The sequence below is a fragment of the Aquarana catesbeiana genome, linkage group LG02 (assembly GCF_042186555.1).
Source record: "Aquarana catesbeiana isolate 2022-GZ linkage group LG02, ASM4218655v1, whole genome shotgun sequence".
Classification (NCBI taxonomy): domain Eukaryota; kingdom Metazoa; phylum Chordata; class Amphibia; order Anura; family Ranidae; genus Aquarana; species Aquarana catesbeiana.
Window position 1 is genome coordinate 319,835,466 of NC_133325.1, and position 19,304 is coordinate 319,854,769.

Here is a 19,304-nt window from a genome sequence, read left to right on the forward strand (position 1 = left end):
AGGGTACATTTTCTGTAATTTACACAGCTTTTAGTTTATGACTGCCTATGTCATTTCTTGAGGTGCTAAAATGGCAGGGCAGTACAAAACCCCCCCAAATGACCCCATTTTGGAAAGTAGACACCCCAAGGAAATTGCTGAGAGGCATGTTGAACCCATTGAATATTTATTTTTTTTGTCCCAAGTGATTGAATAATGACAAAAAAAAAAAAAAATATTTACAAAAAGTTGTCACTAAATGATATATTGCTCACACAGGCCATGGGCCTATGTGGAATTGCACCCCAAAATACATTCAGCTGCTTCTCCTGAGTATGGGGATACCACATGTGTGGGACTTTTTGGGAGCTTATCCGCGTACGGGGCCCCGAAAACCAAGCACCACCTTCAGGATTTCTAAGGGTGTAAATTTTTGATTTCACTCTTCACTGCCTATCGCAGTTTCGGAGGCCATGGAATGCCCAGGTGGCACAAAACCCCCCCAAATGACCCCATTTTGGAAAGTAGACACCCCAAGCTATTTGCTGAGAGGCATATTGAGTCCATGGAATATTTTATATTTTGACACAAGTTGCGGGAAAGTGACACTTTTTTTTTTGCACAAAGTTGTCACTAAATGATATATTGCTCACACAGGCCATGGGCATATGTGGAATTGCACCCCAAAATACATTTAGCTGCTTCTCCTGAGTATGGGGATACCACATGTGTGGGACTTTTTGGGAGCCTAGCCGCGTACGGGGCCCCGAAAACCAAGCACCGCCTTCAGGATTTCTAAGGGTGAAAATTTTTGATTTCACTCTTCACTGCCTATCACAGTTTCGGAGGACATGGAATGCCCAGGTGGCACAAAACCCCCCCAAATGACCCCATTTTGGAAAGTAGACGCCCCAAGCTATTTGCTGAGAGGCATGGTGAGTATTTTGCAGCTCTCATTTGTTTTTGAAAATGAAGAAAGACAAGAAAAAACTTTTTTTTTTTCTTTTTTCAATTTTCAAAACTTTGTGACAAAAAGTGAGGTCTGCAAAATACTCACTATACCTCTCAGCAAATAGCTTGGGGTGTCTACTTTCCAAAATGGGGTCATTTGGGGGGGTTTTGTGCCACCTGGGCTTTCCATGGCCTCCGAAACTGTGATAGGCAGTGAAGAGTGAAATCAAAAATTTATGCCCTTAGAAAGCCTGAAGGCGGTGCTTGGTTTTCGGGGTCCCATACGCGGCTAGGCTCCCAAAAAGTCTCACACATGTGGTATCCCCGTACTCAGGAGAAGCAGCAGAATGTATTTTGGGGTGTAATTTCACATATTCCCATGGCATGTTTGAGCAATATATCATTTAGTGACAACTTTGTGCAAAAAAAAAAAAAAAAAAAATTTGTCTCTTTCCCGCAACTTGTGTCGCAATATAAAATATTCCATGGACTCAACATGCCTCTCAGCAAATAGCTTGGGGTGTCTACTTTCCAAAATGGGGTCATTTGGGGGGGTTTTGAACTGTCCTGGCATTTTATGCACAACATTTAGAAGCTTATGTCACACATCACCAACTCTTCTAACCACTTGAAGACAAAGCCCTTTCTGACACTTTTTGTTTACATGAAAAAGTTATTTTTTTTTGCAAAAAAATTACTTTGAACCCCCAAACATTATATATTTTTTTAAAGCAAATGCCCTACAGATTAAAATGGTGGGTGTTTCATTTTTTTTTTTTCACACAGTATTTGCGCAGCGATTTTTCAAACGCATTTTTTGGGGAAAAAACACACTTTTTTAAATTTTAATGCACTAAAACACACTATATTGCCCAAATGTTTGATGAAATAAAAAAGATGATCTTAGGCCGAGTACATGGATACCAAACATGACATGCTTTAAAATTGCGCACAAACGTGCAGTGGCAACAAAATAAATACATTTTTAAAAGCCTTTAAAAGCCTTTACAGGTTACAACTTTAGATTTACAGAGGAGGTCTACTGCAAAAATGACTGCCCTCAATCTGACCTTCGCGGCGATACCTCACATGCATGGTGCAATTGCTGTTTACGTTTGACGACAGACCGCCACTTGCGTTCGCCTTAGCGCGAGAGCAGGGGGCGACAGGGGTGCTTTTTTTTTTTTTTTTCTTTATTATTTTTTTGCTTTTTTATCTTATTTTTAAACTGTTCCTTTCATTTTTTTTTTTTAATCATTTTTATTGTTATCTCGGGGAATGTAAATATCCCCTATGATAGCAATAGGTAGTGACAGGTACTCTTTTTTGAAAAAATTGGGGTCTATTAGACCCTAGATCTCTCCTCTGCCCTCAAAGCATCTGATGACACCAAGATCGGTGTGATAAAATGCTTCCCCAATTTCCCAATGGCGCTATTTACATCTGGCGAAATCTAAGTCATAAAATGCTCGTAGCTTCCGGTTTCTTAGGCCATAGAGATGTTTGGAGCCACTCTGGTCTCTGATCAGCTCTATGGTCAGCTGGCTGAATCACCGGCTGCATTCTCAGGTTCCCTGTTGAGACAGGAGAGCCAGAGAAAAACACGGAAGACGGTGGGGGGGGGCATTCCCTCCCACGGCTTGTAAAAGCAGTCTAGAGGCTAATTAGCCGCTAGGATTGCTTTTACATGAAAGCCGACCGCTGGCTGAAAAGAATGATACCAAGATGATACCTAAATCTGCAGGCATCATTCTGGTATAACCATTCAAAGTCGTGAATGGCGTACCTGAAGACAAAAAAATGGTTAACAATAAAGCACAGTAAACGGTAAAGTATAAAAAATTGCATACCTGAAAAGCAAACATGATAAAACATAATAACAATAAAACATTGCAGAATAGAATACAGTAAAAAAGAGCAGAACAAGAGAGAGAGAATAGAGAGAGAGAGAACAATAAAACGACAACTATTTTTTTTTATTTTATATATATTTTTTTTTTTTTTTACACTTTTTTTGTAACTAACTTTTATAACGGTAACCGGTTCCAGGTTCGGGTCTCTCAAAATGCGATGGCATCTTGGGAGACCCTGTGAAAGTGTGCCTAGTCTGTGCAATGCTGTACCCTACGCTAATACTCAACTAATGAATGGTAGCGTTCAAAACATTCACCAATGCAAAGACCAGGATTGTCAGGACAGGAGGGACAATAATAGAGGGTGTCACGCCTATATCCGCGCTTGCTGCAGACACGACATCTTTTTTGGGGGTTCGTTGGGTAGGGGTACTCTGGAGGACATAAAGAAAATGCCTCTCATGCAGCCGACTGCATTTGGTTGGGGATGTGAATGGGGGAAGTACGGGCGCTGCAGAGTGGTGGGTCCCCAATTAGGATTGGCGAATGCAGCAGGAAGGGCACTATGGGCACGACGGGCCTGTGTTTGTCTTTTTGGTGGCAGCGGGACACTACTTGTGCTTGCCACCTCACCAGCTTGAACTGCACTTATGGGACTCGCCACGTCACCAAGTGTTACTGCAGTGCTGGTTTGACTACGACCGGGGTGTACTAGGCCGCTGGCGCTTGCCAGTTCAATAAAAAGCTACCAAAAAAACTGTTAGCGATCGCAGGGATCAGGCCTGACTCTGCGAACACTGCAGTTATGCGTTTAGTGTTTTGTAAGTGACAGTGATCGATCGATACTGCACTTGGGTGGGCTGGGCCGGGCGGAGGGGCAAAACGCAGGTGCTAGCAGGTATCTGGGCTGATCCCGCTAACACTGCGTTTTTGGGAACCCTAAACTGCTGGGGACGCTAGTATAGATCTGATCGGATCAGATATTGAACCGATCAGATACTATACCACTAAGGGAGGTGTATGGTGCGTGCGTGGGTGTTAGCGTTACTGGCGCTAACCTGACGCTGCCTGGGGATGGTGCTTGCCAGTTCACCAAAATGCTACCAAAAAAATGTTAGCGATCGCAGGGATCAGGCCTGACTCTGCGAACGCTGCAGTTATGCGTTTAGTGTTTTGTAAGTGACAGTGATCGATCGATACTGCACTTGGGTGGGCCGGGCGGAGGGGCAAAACGCAGGTGCTAGCAGGTATCTGGGCTGATCCCGCTAACACTGTGTTTTTGGGAACCCTAAACTGCTGGGGATGCTAGTATAGATCTGATCGGATCAGATATTGATCCGATCAGATACTATACCACTAAGGGAGGCGTATGCTGCGTGCGTGGGTGTTAGCGGTACTGGCGCTAATCTGACGCTGCCTGGGGCGACGCATATCACCGCCGGGCAATCAGGGGGCTAAACCTTTATTCGGTAATAAACGGCGGGTGCCCTGACACTAAAAAAAATAAACAAACTAACCAGCGTCACCAGTAACACTTATACGGTGATCAGTGGTGAAAGGGTTAACTAGGGGGCCATCAAGGGGTTAAAACATTTATTAGGTAGTATATGGGGGTCCCTGTCGCTATAAAACGCTGACGGCGAACCTAAATATTTAAGTCCCTAACTAGCGTTACCAGCGACACTAATACAGCGATCAGAAAAATGATCGCTTAGCGACACTGGTGACGGGGGGTGATCAAGGGGTTAAAACTTTATTAGGGGGGGTTAGGGGGGTATCCTAGACCTACAGGGGGCTAATATTCACTGTCCCAACACTGTAACTGTCACAAACTGACACCAATGCAGTAATCAGAAAAAAAAAAAAAAAAAACTGCTGGTGTCAGTTTGTGACAGGGAGGGGGGGGGGTGATTGTGGGGGGATCGGGGGGCGATCGGGGGGGGGATCGGGGTGTTTTGTGTGCCTGGCATGTTCTACTGTGTTGTGTAGTGTTGGTGCACTCACAGTGAAGTCTTCTCTCCTCGGCGCTGCAACGGAATACCGAGCCGAGGAGAGATGACATCATTTCCTTTGCTGCTGTTTAGCATACAGCAGCAAAGGAAGTGATCTGATTGGCCGGCGGCGATCGCGAGGGGGGGGCCACGAACGGATGGCCTCCCCCTCACCTCTGATCGCCGCTGGACAAAAGACGACCGCCTCGGGCACCGGGGGGGGGTCCGATCGGACCCCCCCACCCGCGGAAGGCAAATCACGTATATGTACGTGATTTTGCCTGTCCGTGCCACCTTGCCGACGTAAATCGGCGTGAGGCGGTCGTCAAGTGGTTAAAGTGAACTATTTGCTATGTTATAAGGAACATTTAGAAAAGTTCATTGTGCCTAAAAAGTACCCTGAAAGTTTTACCTTTTGAATGGAATACCTCCTGCAAAACAGCAGTGCACTTCCTGATATTTAGGTGTACTTCCTGTACTTACAGCCTCATACCTGTGTATCTGCAGTGTGAGATCTAAGTCTGTTACCTCCGACTGCTGGTGCCAGGAGATTTGGTGATGCCACTACTGTGCTGCTCAATTCTCTACTTGCTGGAGGCTCTGACATGAGGAAGCAAAGTGCTGCCTACTTCAAGATGGCCACCTCTACACAGAAACATAGGGGTTGATTTACTAAAGGCAAATAGACTTTGCACTTGCCAATTTCAGTGTGCACTCTGCAAGTGCAGTTGCTCCAGAGTTTACTAAATGAGGTAAAGTTAGCAGACCTTCTGCTCATTTGCTAAGCTCTGGGTCAACTGCTCTTCCAGAGTGCAAAGCACTCTGCGAAGTGCACAGTCTATTTGCCTTTAGTAAATCAACCCCAGAGTGCAGACCAAGACATGGCGAGTCAGTAATTGGGGAAAAGATCATCTGCAGGGAGAAGACATATAATACTTGTGACTAGTCCTTTGCCCTCTGCCTTCTTTTTTGGGGCACACTGCATTAAAGTATAACTAAAGGCATTTTTTTTTTAAATTTTGGATAGAGTGGAGAGGGATTAGAATGCCTGTCAAAATCCCAAATTTTGGGTTGTCCCCAGAACAGTAATAGAGGAGAAATCATCCAATGGGAACACTAGTTCTGGTGATCTGGGGGTCCCCAAGGAATTCCCTTAATTTGCAGGGATTTCCCCTCACTTCCTGTTTGGCTATGGGACAAGAAGTGAAGGGAATCTCTGCAATGGGACACAGATAGTGAAAAAAAAATGTGACAGGGTTTATAATCCTCCGCACTCTATCCAAAATGAAAAAAAAAGTTTTGCCCATAGCTCTACTTTAAAGGGGTTGTAAACCCTTGTGTTTTTTCACCTTAATGTATTCTATGCATTAAGGTGAAAAACCTTCTGTCACTCAGCAGCCCCCCCGAGCCCCTGTTATACTTACCTAAGCCCTGTGTTTCCCATGATGGGAACGAGCACACCAGCTCCGGCCGGTGTCTCGTGTCCTGATTGGATAGATTGATAGCAGCACAACCATTGGCTCCCGCTGCTGTCAATCAAATCCAATGACGCGGGCGCCGGGGGGCAGGGCAGAGTCCTGCTTTCTGTGTCAATAGACGAAGAAGCAGGACATGGGAGCGCGCCCGCATGGGTGTCCACGAAGGAGATCGATTCTCCGACGGGGCACTCGAGAAGAGGAGGAGCCAGGAGCGCCGCTGAGGGACCCCAGAAGAGGAGGTTCGCGGCCACTCTATGCAAAACCAACTGCACAGCGGAGGTAAGTATGACATGTTTGTTTGTTTGATTTTTTTAAAAACCCTGAACCTTGCCTATATAGGCAACCTTCTGACTTTAGAACCATTTTAAAGTGACTTTGCAGCTCTGTAATCTGCAGCAGCTTTTACTGCTCCTTCCACACCCAAATGCTGGGCCTTTGTGGAAGGACAAAGCTTCAACACTTTCAGGTAATGTTGGAGCTTGCCTGCACCATGAAATTCACCTAACTGGCTCACCACAATGATATACAACCTCACCCACCAGCCAGTAGGAATGTGCGTGAGGCAGGTGGGGGCATGCAAGCTCCATAGTTGCAAGGAAGTGCTGGAGCCTTGCCCTATTATGATGGCCTGGCATTTATGTTTAGAGGAGGCAATGAAAGCTGCTGCAGGTATGTGCAGGCACCTCTGGGGGGTACCTGCCTTTTAGGCTAGGTTCACATTTGTGCATTGCAGGGATACATGCAATATCTCACGCATTTCTTCAATGCACAAAACACACATTCCTTTTGTTAATGATTGTTAATTACACCCCAATGCACCTTGCTGAAGTTTATGAGAAACCACGAGACAAAACTCTTGTTAACAAAGTATAATGCATTTTGGTGAGGCAAGATTTTTTTAAAAAAAAAAGGTCATGGACATCTTTGGTGCGATTAGGATGCAGCCTTTTCAAATGAATGGGCTGCCCTACCACAATGCATGGTAACAATGTGCGAAAAAATGCGCAGAAACACATGTGCACTGCTGCATTGCACAATTATGAACCTAGCCTAATACCTGCTAGCCACTACAAACATATACATTTTTTTACTTGTCTGCTCTGATTGATTTCATCATTTGTAAATAGAATGATTACAAAAGTAACAGGTTAACATTAAAGCGCTATGTTTTTAATGTACTTCCAAACAATTAGTTCGCAAAAATGATTTCTGGAATGAGTTCACTTAAAAATATTATCAGGCATACTGTACTACTTTGTTCTATAAATGTAATCAGACGCTAAGCCAACATACCCATTGCACGCCATGCCAAGCAGAAGAACAATGTGAAACACACAAAGGCCCAGTTCCATTCGTGGTTTGGCCCAACTGTGGACACACCCATGAAGATAAAGATCAAGGTTTCACTGACACTGCTCAGCATCTTCATGAAGTATTTGATGGTAGTGTAGGATTTCTGGGACACATTCTCTTCCACGTATTTATTCATAGACATGGCGCATGTTGTTATGCTAAAGAAAAAGAAATGTTCATGCTGTTGAGGCCAAAGCAATCCACTGCATGTTTGGTATTACAGAAAACAATGTTTGTTGTAGTGTCATTTAAAGCAGAACTAAACTCACTCAATCAACATTAACCATTTGTATGCCTTATACTGCTAGAGTCAGTAAATAGATTAGCATGTATATTATAGTTAACCGTTTTAAACTTTTTATTAAATATCTGCAGTTGCTTCCTGGTTTCTAGCCTAGGCCAAAATTATGTCATATATCCCAGTAGTCTTAATTTTTCTTCCCTCTGGAGAGTGGTGGTGGTGGTGGTGGTGGGGGGGGCTTTGCCAGCTGGGCACACCTTCCTGCCTGAACTAAGGGCAGATGGATTTCAGAAAACTAATGCTACATGAATCTTCTGCCTTAGGCAAGATGGACGCAGCTAGAACTGCTAGAAAGGTATTTTTCAAAGTGATTTTTCATCAAAATAAAGCATGGAAACAAGGGTGGATGTGGGAGTTTGCTTTGAATATTACAAAATAAATAGTGTTTTCAGTTTGTGGTGCTCAGATACGGTTTAGTTCCACTTTAACACAATATATGAATTACAAGTTGATGTAAAACAGATAATTTATTAATACATACATATAAAGGTTTGATTAAAATTCAAGATATATGTAAAAGCTGCACTGTGAAAAGCAATATTTTCCCTAAATATTGACAATTTTCTGTCCAGCAATCTATAAGAATAATACTACTTATTATCTCTCTATTGTCAGCTTTTTTTAAAGTGTATCTCCATTTTTGCAGCCACATTGGCATAACACATAATACTGTAGATATATATATCTATATATATCTATATATATAGATATATATAGATATATATATCTATATATATAGATATATATATATCTATATATATATATATATAGTATGTTCACCTTTACATAGGGTAACTGTAAAAAATATATTTAACAATATTTACTATTTATATTTACTTGTCTAAAAATCCTGCTTAGCTTTCCTCTTCTATGTAATGTTTGGGAGGGGGCTGGGAGTTATGTTTACTATATTTAACCCTGTCTGTACCGAGCTGGCAGATCTTCATTAACAGTTGTATACTAGATATGCACACTGTCTGTCCTAACAAAGCACTAAAGATCTCTAAGCTTGGATGGTACATTGTATGTTAGTGCACAAAAAAAGTCCCTGAATTTGTCCACTATTTGCACACTGCAAGCCATTCTGAACAATGCAAGCTGTCTATCAAGTCCTATATTCAGACTTGATCCAAGGAAACAATTAGATGAAAGAAAAAATTGTTTTAAAATAGATGTATGGGTTTTGTTTTTTGTTTTTTTAAGTATCATATTTACCTAGGTGGATGCAGCATCGGTCCGATTCTCTCGGTTCTCGCTCGGATCTCACAGCTCCGTGAGCAGAGAGCTGCTGACTGTCAGTCACCGCTCTCTGCTCTGCCCCCCCCCCACTCCCCCCCAGTGCTCACTGGGCTGTGGAGGGGGCAGGAGCAGCCAGCTCAGGCTCTTAGCATCTTGCTGAGAGGCTGAGCCAGGTGCCGATCCAGGGTTGTGGGCAGATCCCGACTTCATTGTCGCGTTCTTACCTGAGCCTGAACCGGCTCTGTGACATTAGCCGACATCAGGTTTTAGCCCGCTGTCAGCTGAAAATGGTTTACAGAAGTGCAGAACGAGCTTTGGCTGTACTGCTCCTTTAATTATTTATAGGTATGCTGTGTGAATGGGAACACATACCAAACATAAATTGGAGATTTCTAAAATTTGACTGTAATGCACCTTAACCACTTGAGCTCCGGAAGGTTTTACACCCTTCATGACCAGTACATTTTTTGGTATTCAGTACTGGCAAATGATTGGTCATGCAATACTGTACGCAAATTCAATTTTTATCATTTTTTTTTTTTTTTTTTTTACACAAATAGTAATTTCATTTGGTGATATCTGATCACCACTGGGTTTTTTATGCTTTGCGATATATAAATGAAATAAGACCTAAAACGTTTGAAAAACAAATACAATATTTTCTACTTTCTGTCATAAAACATATCCAATAAAATCACATTTCTTCATAAATTTAGGCCAAAATTTATTCTGCTATATATATCTTAGATAAAAAAAAATCCCAATAAGTGTATATTAACTGGTGTGTGTGAAATGTTTCTATACTATCACGAGTACAGTATTATCATCTGACTGATGTGGCGGTGATCAGGGACACTGACTGGTGACGTTGTATGTTAAAAAAAAAAGAAGAATTCCAAAAATTTTTATTCAATTTTGTTTTCATTTTTTATCATTTCACCGTAGTAACACTGTACTACTCTGGGGTGGATCAGGGATTTTTTTTACATTTTGTTTGTTGTTACAAACATCATTGTAACAGCAAGCATTGAACTGTCATGAATGGGTTAACCATTCATGACAGGTGTAATCACTAGTGATCTGTGATTAGCTACAGCTAATCACATGGTACAGGGTGCTGTGATTGGTCTAGGTACTATGTCATAGCTGTGGGACAATCACAGCATAGGCAACACAGATGTTATGAATTAATTCATTCATAACAGCTTTGTAGACATTGTAATCATGTGATCGCATTTTGCACAGTGATCGGGGGGGGGGGGGGGGGGCCTCATTCTGATAGCAGAATATAAACAAATGAGCTGACAGTAAAAAATAATAAGTGGTTCCCCCCAATCCATGCCAGGTCCTTGAATTAAGCATGGATTTTGGAGTGGATCTCACGCCAAAAATAAAACAAATGGCAAGAGGTCCCTCCTCCATCTGAACCATATCAGGCCATATGGCCTAAACGGTGGAGGGGGGGTGGGCTATGCCATAGGGTACCCTGGCAAAACACCTTGTCCCCATGTTGAGGGTGTGTGGCCTGGTATGGCTTACTCTTGCCCCCCCCCCCCCTTTTGTTGTCTACAGAGCTGCATACTTTTGATATGGGCCTGGTATGGATTTTGGAGGGGACCTCACATTTTTTGGAGCGAGATTCCCCCCCCAAAATTCATACCAGAACCATAGGGCCTGGTATCGATTGTAGGGGGGACCTTACATTTTTTTTTTTTTTTACTGTTGGCTCTTTTGCTTAAATTCTGCTGCTAGCAGGGAATCCCTGGCTGACATGAGTCAATGGTTGTTAGGGATGCGGTGGATGCCAGCTCTTTACCAACCAGCTATTTACTGGTTGTTAAGGATGTCAGTGGGTCCTTAGTAATCAAACACATTTGTTAAATAGTATGTGGATAGACCATGGCCTATTTAATTATAATTAATAATTTACTTTTATTTGCATTTAGGCAGTATTTACCGATTAATCCTTAGTTTTTTGGTAAATACTGCTTAAACCTATAGTGAAAGGAGATGATATATATATATATATATATATATATATATATATATATATTGAATGCGATATTTGGATGACCCCTCATGCCCCTCATGCAGCTGAGAAGAGAGGTCATGTGATTACTTCTGAAAAAAGGAAAAGAAAGTATTTAGAATGTTATATATATATATATATATATATATATATATATATATATATATATAAAATTGTACAGGATGCCAAGGTTGGGTCCTGGAAGGGTGCTATATAGCACTAATATTGGGGTATGATCCCTTTAAGGGAAGTGTGGTAGTATTCAGGTCACCCAGGAGGGGTGAGGAAAAGCTTTAATCAGAAGAGGACTGACTCGCATGTTCTCTCTGTGTTAATAAAGAGATATTTGGGACCCGGAATTTCAGAGGCTCTGAAGTGATTTTTGGGTGGGAAAGAGCCTCCACCCCTGACTACAGGGATTCCAGCACACACGGGGTTAGGATCCTCCAGGAAGCAGCTCTTAAAGGCAGGAAGTGGTACTGGGAGTGGTGGTGAGGAGGAGTTGGTGAATACACCTGTCTTGAAGAGCTGTGAGTCTGCTGGAGGCTGCTAAAAAGATTCAACAAGGACTGTTAAAGCCTTGGGGAGAAGACCCATCCATGACCTGTATGTGGCTTTTTACTTTGTGCTGAAGATAAGCGGCTTTTATTTTGTATTTTTGTGCTGGTGTGCTGCTGGAAGATTTTTTTGATTTGCTTGCTGAAAATAAAAGCCTTTTTGTTTAAAGTTTAACAGCTTTGCACTCGGTCCCGTGGAGCTACAATCCCCCAAACTTTACAACATATATATATATACAGAATCTCCCAAAGGAGAGTACACCCCTCACATTTTTGTAAATATGTTATTATATCTTTTCATGCGACAACACTGAAGAAATGACACTTTAGTACAATGTAAAGTAGTGAGTAGGGATGGGCCGAACACCCCCCATTCGGTTCGCATCCAGAACATGCGAACAGGCAAAATATTTGTTTGAACACGCGAGCACCGTTAAAGTCTATGGGACACAAACATGAAAAATTAGAAGTGCTAATTTTAAAGGTTAATATGCAAGTTAGTATCATAAAAAGTGTTTGGGGATCTGGGTCCTGCCCCAGGGGACATGTATCAAAGCAAAAAAAAGTTTTAAAAACGGACGTTTTTTCGGGAGCAGTGATTTTAATAATGCTTAAAGTGAAATAATAAAAGTGAAATATTCCTTTCATACCTGGGGGGTGTCTATAGTATGCCTGTAAAGTATCGCATGTTTCCCGTGTTTATAACAGTCCGAGAGCAAAATTACATTTCTAAAGGAAAAAAAAGTCATTTAAAATTACTAGCGCTAGTACCGGCTATTAATGAATTGTTGGTCCCGACAATACACAAAAAAGTCATTGAAATTTTTTTTTTTTAAAAATGCGTGGAGGTCCCCCAAAATTCCACACCAGACCCATATCCGAGCACGCAACCTGGCAGGCCACAGGAAAAGAGGGGGGGACGAGAGAGCGCCCCCCCGAACCATACCAGGCCACATGCCCTCAACATGGGGAGGATGTCCCCATGTTGATGGGGAAAAGGGCCTCATCCCCACAACCCTTTCACGGTGGTTGTGGGGGTCTGCGGGCAGGGGGCTTATCAGAATCTGGAAGCTCCAAGATCCCGGCCCCCCCTATGTGAATTGGTAAGGGGGAGGCAGGATCCTGTGCGTTTTCCTCACTGGAGTCGCTGGAGATCATCCATCACTGGAGATCGAGAATTGGATTACATCGCTGGAGTAGGAGCATGGATTTATTGGATTAAATCGCTGGAATCTCTTTTTTATTTTTTTATTTTTAATAAAGGACTTGTCCCAAGCTGTCTCCTGTGTTTTTATAACATTTTGACACTTTCTTTTTGTGAAATGGTAGGTGTACAGTGTACCCCTTACCAATTCACATGGGGGGGCAGGATCTGGGTGTCCCCTTTGTTAAAGGGGGCCTCCAGATTCCGATAAGCTCCCCGCCCACAGACCCCCATAACCACCGGGCAAGGGTTGTGGGGATGAGGCCCTTGTCCCCATCAACATGGGGACATCCTCCCCATGTTGTGGGCATGTGGCCTGGTACGGTTTGGGAGGGGGGCGCTCTCTCGTCCCCCCCCCCTCTTTTCCTGCGGCCTGCCAGGTTGCATGCTCAGATAAGGGTCTGGTGTGGATTTTTGGTGCAGAGTTCCCCTTAATATCCATACCAGACCTGAAGGGCCTGGTAATGGAATGTTGGGGGACCCCCACGCATTTTTTTTTTTCAATGACTTTCAATGACTTTTATGTGTATTGTCAAAACCGACAATTCATTAACCTCCCTGGCAGTATGATTATTTCAGATTTTTGATGCAGAAAGCTGTACAATTATTTTGCACGGAAATTTGGGGTTTTATATTGTAGGCCTGTAATTCTTAGGAGTAACTCATATAACTCAAATATAACTTAAATCTGTCCAAACAAGAGTCTAGTAGACATCCCGGGTATGATAAAATTTGAAAAATGAAATAAAAAAATATAATATAATAAATAACTATAAATAATTATAACAAATAATATAATAATAAAAATTATTCAATAATGTAATCAAATCAAAAACACTGAAATTTGCTCAGTTGCCGAATTGTCGCTGTCATTACTTTCAGTGTTTGATGACGAATTTCCCCACGAATCACTATCGCTCAATTCTGCAAGTGATTCTAATTTATTATCGCTGTTTTCTAGCTGGTCTAAAAGCACTTTTGACGTAAACAGACTTTTTTTTGGTTGCTATGGACAATCTCCAGTTTCCTGGCAGAAAGAATAGTATTTATCATATAAAACTGCATGCAGGACACTGGACAGACCACTAGGGACAAAGGGGATGTGTAATTATTTGATACAGTACTGTAATCTGTAAGATTACAGTATACTGTATCTATACTGTGTTTTTTACTTTTTGAATTTGGCGGCGAACTCTGTCCCCATGCGTCGCAACGCTCGCAAGGAACGGAGCTCCGCACTGTGAATCGAGCGAGACTTGGCGGCTCGCAGATCACAGTGGGGAGACATCGCAGGATCCAGGGGACAAGGTAAGTAACCTCTACATGGATCCTGCGATGCGATGGCTTTTGGTACTGAAAATCCACCCCGAGCCAGACTCGCGAATACCCCTAGGGAGGTTAATAGCCGGCACTAGCGCTAGTAAATGACTTTTTTTTCTTTAGAAATGTCATTTTGCTCTCGGACGGTTATAAACACAGGAAACATGCGCTACTTTACAGGCATACTATAGACACCCCCCAGTTACGAAATTTAAAGGAATATTTCACTTTTATTTGACAATGACTTGCATATTAACCTTTTAAAATTAGCACTTAAGATTTCTCCCATAGACTTTTAAAGGGTGTTCCGCTGCTTTTTGTATTTGCCGCAAACACCCCAGTTTGTTCGCTGTTCGGCGAACGGGCGAACAGCCAATGTGACTCGAACAGATAGCCCATCCCTAGTAGTGAGTGTACAGCTTGTATAACAGTGTAAATTTGCTGTCCCCTCAAAATAACTCAACACACAGCAATTAATGTCAAAACTGCTGCCAACAGAAGTGAGTACACCCCTAAATGAAAATGTCCAAATTGGGCCCAAAGTGTTTTGTGTGGCCACCATTATTATCCCTCTTGGGCATGGAGTTCACCTGAGCTCCACAGGTTACCACTGGAGTCCTCTTCCACTCCTCCATGATGACATCACAAAGCTGGTGAATGTTAGCTTCTTTAGAAATTCAGTGGATGTCTTTGAGGTGTGTTTGAAGTCAATATCATGTTGAAATATTGCCTTGCTGCCCAGTCTCTGAAGGGAGGGGACCATGCTCTGCTTCAGTATGTCACAGTACATGTTGGCATTCATGGTTCCCTCAATGAACTGTAGCTCCCTAGTGCCGGCAGCATTCATGCAGCCCCAGACCATGACACTCCCACCACCATGCTTGACTGTAGGCAAGACACACTTGTCTTTGTACTCCTCACCTGGTTGCCACCAAACACGCTTGACACTATCTGAACCAAGTAAGTTTATCTTGGTCTCATCAGACCGCAGGACATGATTCCAGTAATCCATGTCCTTAATCTGCTTGTCTTCAGCAAACTGTTTGCAGGCTTTCTTGTGGATCATCTTTAGAAGAGGCTTCCTTCTGGGACGACAGCCATGCAGCCCAATTTGATGCAGTGTGTGGCGTATGGTCTGAGCACTGACAGGCTGACCCCCCACCCCTTCAACCTCTGCAGCAATGCTGGCAGCACTCATATGTCTATTTCTCAAATACAACCTCTGGATATGACGCTGAGCACGTGCACTCAACTTCTTTGGTCATTAATGGAGAGGCCTGTTCTGCGTGGAACCTGTTCTGTTAAACCACTGTATGGTCTTGGCCACCGTGCCGCAGCTCCGTTTTAGGGTCTTGGCAATCTTCTTCTAACCTAGGCCATCTTTATGTAGAGCAACAATTCTTTTTTTCAGTTCCTCAGAGAGTTCTTTGCCATGAGGTGCCATGTTGAACTTCCAGTGACCAGTATGAGAGAGTGAGAGTAATAACACCAAATTTGAGACCTTGTAACACTAACGAGTCACATGACAATGGGGAGAGAAAATGGCTAATTGGGCCCAATTTGGACATTTTCACTTAGGGGTGTACTCACTTTTGTTGCCAGCGGTTTAGACATTAATGGCTGCGTGTTGAGTTAATTTGAGGGGACAGCATATTTATACTGTTAAACAAGCTGTACACTCACTACTTTACATTGTAGCAAAGTGTCATTTCTACAGTGTTGTCACATGAAAAGAGATAATAAAATATTTACAAAAATGCAAGGGGTGTACTTATTTTTGTGAGATTTTATATATATATATATATATATATATATATATATATATATACACATCCTGAGCACAAGAGGTTGGCAAATTATTTTCTGATTGCATGAGGCGGAGAGCATGATGCTCTCAATCATTGAGAAACTGTAAAGCATTCTTTGAATGCAGCTCCTACCGAGCGGATGACCTCCTGTGTTCAGAATGCAGCAGGGCAGCTGCTTAGCACGGGACCTGGAAGCAAGTGGAGATCATTGCAGTAGTGGTGTCTACTACAGTGATTTCCAGCATCTAAAGGGATCCCGCAGATATGATATATGCATAGTTACATTGGTCCAAGCTCGGCCAATGTAACTATATAGAATGCCACAGCTGAATTTCTTCTTTAACCTGTCTCACTATATTAGGTTGACTGTTCTGAATATACAGTATGCCACCTAATGAAATAAAGATTCTTTGGGGATTATTTACTAAAGCTGAAAAGTGTAAAATCTGGTGCAACTCTGCATAGAAATCAGATTCCAGGTTTTATTACCAAAGCTTAATTGAAAAAGCTGAAGTTGGAAGCTGATTGGCTACCGTGCACAGCTGCACCAAATTCTGAGTGCACCAGCTTTAGTAAATCTCCCCCAGTGTGCAAAGATGTGTTTCCTGATGCCAACATGGCAGCATACTAGTGATAGAGCTCTGCCTCTTGACTACTCCCTCAGGACCAGTGAATAGCATAAAAAAAGGACTAGTTAGCCACCCCCCCGTTCTTCTTTTTTTCCTCATACCTCCACGCACCAGTGAAGAGTAAGCAGTTCTATGTCCCCACCTCAGCTGCTAAATGTGCTCAAAGGTCAAGAGCCAGGGAAAGACGGACGGTCTTCGGAAAAGTGTAGCCCTAGATACCACACCCACTCAAGGGAAAAAGTTCCAAGGAAGACATCTTATCGCCTCTTCCCCAGAGCCACCAGCGCCCCAGCAAGTCCTGCAGGGCCTGTGGTGCAGCGCCTGTACCCAATAGGTTGGTGAGTAAAGACTGCCCAGAGGAGTTCGCAGTTAACAGGTAACACCAAATGTCTTTATTATTTATGGTGCGAGATTCTATTTTGAACTCACTTCAATTATCCCAGCCAGGCAGCCCCCTCTTAGTTGCTACTAGAAGAGCAACCTGGCACCTTAGCATGTGGCGCTCAACCACTCAGTTCTGGCGAGTGGGCAGCCTGCATATTATAATAGTTCCTCTTCATCAGAGGAAGACCCAGAGCTGCTTGGTTTCAGTTTTTTTTTTTCCTTCGTGGAACAGTGTATCCAGGTGGCCATGCAGATCATTACATGGGTAAAGAGACAAACTCATATTTACCCTTTCTTCAATATGGCAATCTCTTCTCTGTTTATGGAAGAAATTTTATCAGAGGGATGGCAAAGTCCGGAGAGAGTTTCTCGTTTGATTGTCTTTACAAGTTTTATCTCTGTCAGAGACTGGATATAGCATCACTGAATTCCACTGCTTCTCCTCCAGACCATTTCTCTCCCACAGAGCTATCAAATGCACAACAAAAGCGGGTGGGGTGCTACAATACTTACAAACACTTCAGACTCAGGGGGTCCTCATCCCAGTCCCGTTCACAGGAAAGATTGCATGTTTTCTACCCAACCCTGTTTGTAGTTCGCAGGGGACGGTGGCTAGCGTCCAGTTGCAGATCGGAAGAGGTTTAAGCTTTTTGGCCCTCTTAGAGATCTTTAAGATGGAGTCCATTCAAACAGTACAACCAGGCAGCTGGATGCTACTGCTGGATCGTCAGGATGCCTATCCTCACATCCCAACTTTTTTTTTTTTTTTACTTTTCCTTCCAAAATAAGTAAGTTTGGCGGTTGGTTAGATGCATCTCCACTTTAACAGCCTACCCTTTGGCTTATAAACATCTCTGAGAATGTTTGCAAGGGTCTCAGTGCTGTGTCAGCTCCACTCAGAACAGGTTTGCCACTACCTAGATGTCATTCTTCTTCTATCCAGAGGACTGGAACAATTGCTTTCACACCAAGAGGTCCTCATATATACCCTGCTGAGATATGGCTGGGTTATCAACTTCCGAAAAAAAAAAAGTGAAAACAAAGACAACTTTCTCCAACCCAACAGTTATGCCGCGTACACACGGTCGGACTTTTCGTCTACAAAAGTCCGACAGCCTGTCCGACAGACTTCCGACGTACCTTCGGCGGACTTGCGGCAGACTTTCTTACGAACGGACTTGCCTACACACGACCACACAAAAGTCCGACGGATTCGTACGTGATGACGTACACCGGACTAAAATAAGGAAGTTCATAGCCAGTAGCCAATAGCTGCCCTAGCATGGGTTTATGTCCGTCGGACTAGCACACAGACGAGCGGATTTCGGGTCCGTCGTACTTACGACGTAAAGATTTGAAGCATGTTTCAAATCTAAAGTCCGTCGGATTTGAGGCTAAAAAAGTCCGTTGAAAGTCCGGAGAAGCCCACACACGATCGGATTACCAGCCAGCTTTAGTCCGTCAGCGTCCGTTGGACTTTTGTAGACGAAAAGTCCGACCGTGTGTACGCGGCATTAGTGTACCTGGGGGTGCTCTGCTAGTTCCTCTGTTTTGATTCCATCAGAGAAAGTGGTGACAGTCAGGAACAGAATTCTGAGGACAGATACTTCCACTTGTTTGATAGCTTCTCAGTGCCTCAGTCATCTGGGCACAGCGTCATCATGCATACCGATGATTCCTTGGGCGCATGGACACCTTTGCAAGTTTCAACTAGGATTCTTAGCGCAAGGGAGGAAACAGGATCTAGCACAGTTAATAACAGTGTAACTGTGCGGTGAGTGAAAGACCTTGAGGAAGTCATGGCCCATTAGAACCGCCAGACTGGATAACTGTTACGAATCATGTCTGCAAGGCAGCCTGGAAGGTGCACTGCGAGGGACTGTCGGTCAAGGCAAGCGGAGATTCCCAGCCAAGGAGGGTGGTCTCAATTGCGCTGGAAGTTCAAACAGCCCTTTTAGCACTTTGGCCTTGCTACACAGAATCAAGGAAAGACCAGTCTCCTTGCAGTTGAGCAACAGGGCAGCAGTTGCCTATATTCGGCTCCAGGAAGGAACTCGCAGCAATATGCTATTGAGAGAGGTGAAACCCATAACGTCCGGGACGGAAGATCACCAACAAATTCCGGAAGCAGTTTACCTCCAAGTGGATTTTTGAACACACAGGCAGACTGACTATTGTGCAAGCTTCTCAGAGCACAACGGGTAGGTCTATGTCCCAGGTCTTCTCTG

At 43.3% G+C, this 19,304-nt stretch overlaps 1 protein-coding gene across 1 annotated transcript in view; it reads right to left on the minus strand.

Moving 5' to 3' along the window:
* SLC9A2 (solute carrier family 9 member A2) overlaps positions 1 to 19,304 on the minus strand; it is a 135,250-nt gene that overhangs the window by 44,311 nt on the left and 71,635 nt on the right. Inside the window, exon 4 of the mRNA XM_073614757.1 lies at positions 7,546 to 7,763. Coding sequence (XP_073470858.1) covers positions 7,546 to 7,763 — 218 coding nt within the window. The remainder of the gene's footprint in view (positions 1 to 7,545; positions 7,764 to 19,304) is intronic.